This window comes from Lepus europaeus, unplaced genomic scaffold (assembly GCF_033115175.1).
Source record: "Lepus europaeus isolate LE1 unplaced genomic scaffold, mLepTim1.pri SCAFFOLD_725, whole genome shotgun sequence".
Lineage (NCBI taxonomy): Eukaryota > Metazoa > Chordata > Mammalia > Lagomorpha > Leporidae > Lepus > Lepus europaeus.
In genome coordinates, this window is record NW_026909568.1 from 1 (window position 1) to 8,070 (window position 8,070).

At 60.9% G+C, this 8,070-nt stretch overlaps 1 protein-coding gene across 1 annotated transcript; it reads left to right on the forward strand.

The window, feature by feature from the left end:
* The first annotated feature begins 4,404 nt into the window (after window positions 1-4,404).
* Window positions 4,405-7,367, forward strand: CD70 (CD70 molecule). Its single transcript, XM_062185717.1, has 3 exons — window positions 4,405-4,575; window positions 5,074-5,107; window positions 6,982-7,367. The coding sequence occupies exons 1-3, from the start codon at window positions 4,405-4,407 to the stop codon at window positions 7,365-7,367; spliced, it is 591 nt and encodes a 196-aa protein (XP_062041701.1).
* Window positions 7,368-8,070: the final 703 nt, after the last annotated feature.

An 8,070-nucleotide genomic window follows, 5' to 3' on the forward strand; every position in this document is an offset into this window, starting at 1 on the left:
ACACACACACACACACACACACACTAGGATTCGACCGTGGGGCTCCAGGCTGATGGCTTGACTTAATCCCACTTAACCAGCATAGTCACATCGAGTGTCTGCCTCCTCGTCATCTCGCACCTGGGTGTCACGTCAACAGTAAAGCCCACAGGGACACTCTGCAAACCATCACGGTGCTCTCGCTGGGCCACGCCCTTCATCGTCTTCCCTGCACTGGATTTAGAAGAAGGGAAGCACCCAAGGGTGGGAAGCCAGCTGGTGAGGCAAGGGTAGGGGTCTGTTCCCACAACTCCAGCCCCAGAGCCCGCAGGAGGGAAGCCCTGTTTCAGAGGATCCCAGCAGATGCACACCTTCTGCCGGTGGAAGTACACTGCTGAGAGCCCGGAGTCCCCTGGTGAGTCAGGCGGGGAAAGCCCCGGGCACGGGCGGGGATGGCACCACCAGCCTGAACTTGACCCGCACCTCCTCCCCGAGGTCCCGTGTGGGGCGTCCATCCCCTCCTGAGCCACCTCCCTGCAGACACAAAAACAACAGCTGGCCCTCTTTTGTGGGGAAACCCACCAGGTCCGATGCGCGGCTCTGGGGTCGGTTTTGCATCACCACAAAGACGCTGTGATGAATTTACATGTGCACCTGTGCCTTTGGGACGCATGCAGGAGTGCTGATGAGATAAAACCCTTGGAGTCAAACGGCTGGGCGGCACGGCAGGCACACGTGGCTCCCTGGACAGACCTAAGGGCAGGATCTCATTTCAAAGCCCAGGCTCCATGTGTGAGGTCACGTCCCACCCGCACATCTGCAATGCCTTCAGCTGGGGCGGGCTTCCAGCACAGAGGCTAACATGATGCCTACAATGCTCACATTGCCTATTGGAGGGTCTGGGTTCGAGTCCCGGCTCTGCTCCCAATTCCAGCGTCCTGCCGATGCAGACCCTGGAGGGCAGCAGTGACGGCTCAAGGGCCTGGATCCCTGCCACCATGTGGGAGGCCCAGATGGCGATCCAAGCTCTGGGTTTCAGCCTGATCCAAATGCAGGCACCTGGGGAAATGGACAATCTCTCTTTGCCTTGTCTCTATCTCTCGTCTCTGTCTATCTCTGTCTCTCTACCTTTCAAATAAAATGAAAAAAACAAACAAAATGTTTTACTAAAAGATCCCATCAGGGTAGGCATCGTGGTGCACTGGGTTATGCCGGCTCTTGGGACACCAGCATCCCTCATTGGAGGGCTTGGGTTTGAGTCCCGCCTCCGCTTCCAACCCAGCATCCTGCTAAGGCACACCCTGGAAGGGAGCAGGAACGGCCCAAGTGCCTGGGCCCCTGGACCCACATGGGAGACCCAGGTGGAGCTCCTGGCTCCTGGCTTCAGCCTGGCCCAGCCCTGGCTGTTGTCAGCATTTGAGGAGTGAACCAGCCGATGGGAGAGCCTCCCCCTCCTCCTCCTTCCCCTCCCTCTCCCTCCCCCTCCTCCCCCTCCCCCTCCCTCTCCCTCTCATCCTGCACCACAGTGCCTGCCCCCCTTCCACTCGTTCTCACATTACCATGAGCTCCACCATGCTGTGGTACACAGAGCCTGTTCCATCTCTATGTTTGTCTCCATTCTCTCGCCTCCTCTAGCTTGCCTTCCCCACGGTCCCAGCCTCTGTCCCTCACTATTCTAGGTTCAGGCTGACTAAGCCCTTTTTTTGTTTTGTTTTGTTTTTTGTGTGTGGGTGTTTTTTTGTTTTTGTTTTTGTTTTATTTTGTTTTTTGTAACTCCCGCCCAGGAGAGAAATCATGCAGCAGGAGTCTCTCTGTGTCCGGCTTCTTTCACTGAACAGCCTCCAATTCTGTCTATTTCACCGGTGTCAGGATGTCGCTCTTTTTTTGTGGCTGGATAGTATTCCACCGTGTCCTTACACCCCATTGGAATAGCCGCTTCTTCATCCAGCCGTCCACTGATGGATGCCCAGGTTGATTCCACATCTTGGCTCATCTTGGCTACAGTGGGCAGTGCTGTCATGAACACATGGGAGCAGGTGTCTCGTTACATGACAGAACACTGCAAAACACACACTCGGCAGCTCTTGGGCGAGACTCCCCTCCCTCTCTCTCTCTTTTTTAAGATTTATTTATTTATTTGAAAGTCATAGTTACACAGAGAGAGAAGGAGAGGCAGAGAGAGAGAGAATATCTTCCATCCGCTGGTCCACTCCCCAAATGGCTGCAACAGCAAGAACCGGGCCAAACAGAAGCCAGGAGCCAGCAGCTTTTTCCAGATCTTCCACAGGGTTCGGGGGCCCAAGGACTTGGACCGTCTTCTACTGCTTTCCCAGGCCATAGCAGAGAGCTGGATTGGAAGTGGAGCAACCGGGACTCGAACCAGAATCCATATGGGATGCCAGTACCGCAGGCAGAGACTTAGCCCTCTACGCCACACTGCTGGCCCCTCCCCTCCCTTCCCTCTTTTACCTGCCCACCCTTGCTCCTCGTATCAGCCACAGCTTTTGGCTCAACCTCTCAAGTCTCCCCTGCCTCCACCCCCTTCCTTCCCCCCCCCCTCTTTATTTGAGAGCAGACAGAAACAAAGAGACAGAGCTCCCATCCTCGGGTTCATTCCCCCACATGGCCAGGGCTGAGAGCCAGGAGCTCCATCCGGGTCTTCCGGGTCTCCCACATGGGTGGCAGGCACCCAGCTACTACCTAGCCACGGCCTGATGTCTCAACCACCAGGCCAGAGCTGGCCCCTTCCACTCACTTCCTGCTCTCTCTCTCCAGCCTCACCCCACTCGGGCGACTGTCACCCCTTACTTTCTAACGCAAGTTTCAAATTGCAGGCTCTAAAAATAAAGCTCGCAGGTTTCTCGTGCAGGATGTGCGTAGCCTCTCCCGCCTCCAGCCTCACCGTGGCGGCGGCTGTGACCTGCTGGTCTTCCAAACAGGTCCCACCAACAGAGTCACCTGCCACTGACCTCAGGTGAGTGCTGCAATCCAGGTTCCCCAGGGGCCGCTGCGACCACACCCCACCCCCAGACACCAAAGGCTCCAGGGGGAGTCCCCTTCTGCCTCTGCCAGTTTCCCGAGGCTGGAAACTCCTTGTCTTCTGCGTCCATCTCTCCGACCTCTGCTTTTGCCATTACGTGGCGCCCTTCCCCGTGTCTCCGTGCCCTCTCTCTTCCAGTGCGTGTGAGGGAGACGCAGAAGAAAGAGCTTCTACCGGCTTCTTCACTCCTCAACGCCCATGACAGCCAGGGCTGGGCCAGGCGGAAGCCAGGGGGCCAGGAGCTCCATCCAGGTCTCCCACGGGGGTAGCAGGTGCACAAGTCTTGAGCCCTCACCACTGCTCCCAAGAGCACAGCAGCAGGAATGCTGGCACCAGGAGGCAGAGCCAGGATGGAATCCAGCTCTCCGGTATGAGGCGCTACGTCCCTGCTCCTTCCTCTTGTAGTAATTGCGCCTCAATGAGCCAGGCCCAGGTACCGCCTGAACCTCGCTGCAGATTGCAAAGGCAGCCGTCTTCTGAGGGCCCGGCTGGGCAGGGGCTTGAGGGAGGACAGCACTCCACGGGGACAGCCTCCAGGAACACAAGGTGCCAGGGTCAGGCCGGGAGGTGACCACTCACGGTTCCCCTTGTCCTCTCCTGGCCCCACCAGACCGCCAGCTAAGTTAGAAACAGAGGGGCCGGCGCTGTGGCATAGCAGGTAAAGCTGCCACCTGCAGTTGCCGGCATCTGCTATGGACACCAGTTCAAGTCCCGGCCACTCCACTTCTGATCCAGCTCTCTGCTGTGGCCTGGGAAAGCAGTACAAGATGGCCCAAGTGCTTGGGCCCCTGCGCCCACATGGGAGACCTGGAAGAAGCTCCTGGCTCCTGGCTTCGGATCAGACCAGCTCCAGCCATGGCAGCCATTTGGGGAGGGAACCAGTGGATGGAAAATCTGTCCTCCCCGCCGCCACCCCCTCCCCCCCCCCCGCCTCTCTGTAACTCTACCTTTCAAATAAATAAATACATCTGTAAAAAGAAAGAAAGAGAAACAGAGGTACCTGGGGCCCCACTCCCAATCCCTGGCTGGTGACCTGCGCAATACCCCCACCCACCCAGGGATGGTTTGTTGAATGAATGCATGAGCCCCAGCAGGGGGAGGGTACCGAGCCAACAGGAAGGCTGGACGTCCCCCTCCTGAGGGGCCCCTCCCGGACTCAGCAGGGCGGTGGGGGACGGCAGCAGCGGGGTGGGGATTTCCCTACCCAGCCGCCAATAGCTCAAGTCTCTCCCCACCCCGGCCGGACATCCCCAGAGAGGGTGGGTCGGCCCCCAGGCAGGCAGGTCGAGGCAAGCAAAACCCAGCCGGCGTCCGGAGGGGCTGCAGTTTTCCTCTCTCCCCGGCCGCCGCCCGCGCCGCCGATGCAGCGCCGGCCGCGGGCCGCGATGGCGGAAGAGAGCACCGGCTGCCCCTTGCCGCGCCTGCCCTGGGCGTCCGTGCTGCGCGCCGCGCTGCTGCTGGCGCTCGCCGGCGTCGCCATCCACTGCCTTGTCTGTAGCCAGCGGCTCGCGCGGCAGCAGCAGCAGCACCGGCAGCCACAGCTCGAGCCACCTGCGGTGAGTCACGGAGCGGACGCGCGCGGGGCAGAGGGGCCGGCGGCGAGCGGGAGAGGCCGTGCGCCGGCGCGCACGCGGGCCAAGGAGCGGGGGTGAGATGGGTGGACGCAGAGGGGTTGAGAGTGGGGTTGGGGAGAGAGAGAGAGGCAGGTCGGACAGCCGCGAGGCGCTGCGCGCTCCGGGCCTCCTCGCCCCCTCGGCGAGGCTGACTCAGAGGCCGCTGGGGGCTTCACGGGGCCGGCAGCGCGGTGCCAAGGGGCGCGGGGAGTTCCGCCTTGGGGACCGCGCAGAGGTGCCCGCCGTGCGCTCGCGCGCGCGGTGACTTCCAGGAAAATCAGGAAGCTCCGGCCCTGGCGCTCCCCTGGACCGCCTCTCTCTCTCTCTCCGAGGGGTCCCGGAGGAGATGCCGGCTTGGGGGCGCGGGGGCGGGGGGGAGGGGACGCCCCAGGCCCCCTTGCTGACGTCTTCTGGTTTCTGTGTTCTGTTTGTTTCCCCCAGGGGGACATCGCGGAGCTGCAGCTCAATCACTCAGGTAACGCGGGGCAGGTGTGCGCAGTGAGTGCGGGGACAGGTGAGAGGGCTTGCGCTCGCGCCCAAAGGAGAGACGGACGGACGGACAGATGGGGCAGGTGTGTGCCTGGGCGTCTTCCCCTGCGTATTCCGTTCCTCGCAGGACGTTTTTATTTATTTTTACTGAAAGGCAGAGGGATCTTCCATCTGCTGGTTCACACCCCAAATGCCCACAGCAACTGGGGCTGATGGAAGCCGGGAGCTGCATCCGGGTCTCCCACGTGGCTGGCAGGGGCCCAAGCACTTGAGCCATCACCGCTGCCCCCCAGGGTGCGCATTAGTAGGGAGCCGGCATCCGGAGCAGAGGAGCCGGGGTGTCCAGCCAGGCTGCCCGGGATCTTAACCGCTGTGTCAAACGGCCGTGGGCAGGCAAGGTTCTGGGTGCCCCTGGAGTGAACAAGATGGCCAAAAACCTGACCTTACCCTGTGCTGTGGAGACACAAACGGCAGGCATGGCCAAGCTGGGAGGGTCCCGGTGGAGGAAGGTGGAGGGGAGGAAGGGGCAGGGGCCCATGTCAAGGGGACCCCCGGGGACCTCCCTGGGAGGGCTCCAGCCTGCAGGAGGGCAGGGCCCTTCCCGCCTCTCCCTGCTCCTCTTCCGCTTCTGGGTGGTTGCAACCTCAGAGGTGACGTCTGGGGGTTTGGGTGTTGGGTTCCATTCAGCTTGCAGCCGATGGGTCTTGGGTTCCTTCTCTTTGGCATTTTGGGCTCTGATTCTTGGTGAGCGTCTCTTTCCCTGCCTGTCCCTGTCTCTAACTCAGTCTTTGTGTCCGTGTCTGTCTCTCTGTCTGTCTCCATCTCTCTGACTCCGTATCGCTATCTTTCTTCTCTGTCTCCTTATCTCCCTGTCTCTCTCCTCATCTCTCCGTCTCTCTCTGATCTCCCTCCCTCTGCTTGAGAAGCTCTGTGTGGCTATAAACCCGGTGGTGCCCGACGGTACCCCGGGGATGGAGGCGTGGGTGCTGACACTGTGCTGTGCACTGGATGCGTCTGCACCCTGGATCTGCCCCGTGGTCAGACCCTCACAGGGGCCTGGAGCTGACTGCTCCCAGAGAACGGATGCCCTGTGGCTCCTCCCACCATGCCCAGTTTATCCCACTTGCAACCCAGCCCTGGCCTGGATGGGGGGAGGGGGCGCTGGGTGTGGTGGTCACCTGGGACCCAGGGGAGGCCTCCCAGCAAAGCCCAAGAGATGGCAGGAGCCATTTAGGACTCAGACCCCAGAGAGAGGAGGGCACCACCTTGCAGGGCCCCTGAGGAGGGGGTTGTCTGGGGCACCAGCAGGTGGGGAACGGGTCTGGGTGTCCTTGGGGCTCTAATGAGGTATAGAGGGAGCAGGTGAGGGTCCCGTGGGACTCGCTGGGGCTGGGAGGGGGTCACGACGGCCCCTCTGCAGTGCCCATGGAACCCGGGGTCTGGGATGGGGCGGTGCCGGCCCTGGCTGGCTGTCACTCAGGGGGGTGGCCTCAGGGGGCCGTTACAGCAGGCAGCTGTTCAAGATCGATCACTTTGCGGAACTGGGGGGAGGCGGAGGCCTGGAAACCTCGACCGTCAGGAACCACAGAGCTCTGGTCTGGTGTGGGGAGGTTAACCCCATACTCAGAACAGACACTGGGCCGCAAAACAATAGGTGTTCGCCCCACCTAGCCTCTGCCTCTGTCTCTCTGTGTGTCTTTCTCATCCATCTCCTGATTTCTGTCTCCCCCTCCTCCTCTTCCTTCCTTTCTCCCTGCCCCTCCAACTCCCTCTCCCTACATCCTATGTCCCTGACCCCCGTCCTTCACTGGCGGTGGCCCTAACCCTCTCTCCTCCCACCCCCCTACCTGCCACCCCCAGGTCCTCGGCAGGACCCCAGACTGCACTGGCAGGCGGGCCCGGCTCTGGGCCGCTCCTTCCTGCATGGACCAGACCTGGACGAGGGGCAGCTGCGTGTCCACCGGGACGGCATCTACAGGCTGCACATCCAGGCTACGCTGGCCAACTGCTCTTCCACGGGCACCACGCGGCCCCACGGCGCCACCCTGGCCATCGGCATCTGCTCCCCAGCCACCCACAGCGTCAGCCTCCTACGCCTCCACTTCCACCGGGGCTGCACCGTCACCTCCCAGCGCCTGACGCCCCTGGCCCGCGGAGACGTGCTGTGCACCAACCTCACCCTGCCCCTGATGCCCTCCCAAAATGCTGACGAGACCTTCTTTGGCATCCAGTGGGTGCACCCCTGACCCCTGCTCCCGGGTTGCTGTTTCTATGTTCTCCTGGATGGATGAGGAGAAGATGCAAAATCTCTGGACAGTCCTCCTGGAAGTTGACCAGGCCATCAAGAGGGACATTGAAGAAAGTGTCCCAGGACCTGAAGAGATGTCACGGCAGTCCCTGTAAATAAATGATGGACTTGAAGTAGCAACAGTGCATTGGTTTGAGTGTGTGAGTTGCAACAAATGTTGCCAAGTGCAAGGTGTCTTAGTGGTTCTGGAGAGCCTGCACCAAAGCGACACCCAGGGGCGTTTATGCAGGGACTTGGACATTTCCCACAAGTCCAACCCCAAGGTCAAGGCTCCAGCAGGCAAAGCTGGGTCCTCACTGGCCTTAGCGGCAAGCGAGTTCTCCCAGGCCTTTTTTTTTTTTTTTTTTTTTGAAGGGCACAGAGTCAGAGACAGCCAGCGTGACTGCCCATTTGCTGGTTCACTTCTCGAATGCCTGCAGTAGCTGGAGCAGGACCGGGCTGCAGCCGGGATCAGGGAGCTCCAACCACATCTCCCCCGTGGTTGGCAGGGACCCGAGGACCTGAGCCATCACCAGCCTCCCAGGTGTGCATCAGCAGGGAGCTGGGCTCAGGAGCCAGAGGTGGGTCTCTGCTGTGGCACGTGGGCACCTTCACTGCTGAGCTAAACACCTGTTCCCATGAGCCTCTCAGGGCACTCAGGC

Coding starts and splice junctions, on each gene's coding strand:
- CD70 (XM_062185717.1), top strand. CDS start 4,405: ATGGCGGAAGAGAGCACCGGCTGCCCCTTGCCGCGCCTGCCCTGGGCG. Junction 4,576..5,073: donor CACAGCTCGAGCCACCTGCG/GTGAGTCACGGA, acceptor TGTTTCCCCCAG/GGGGACATCGCGGAGCTGCA. Junction 5,108..6,981: donor GCTGCAGCTCAATCACTCAG/GTAACGCGGGGC, acceptor TGCCACCCCCAG/GTCCTCGGCAGGACCCCAGA.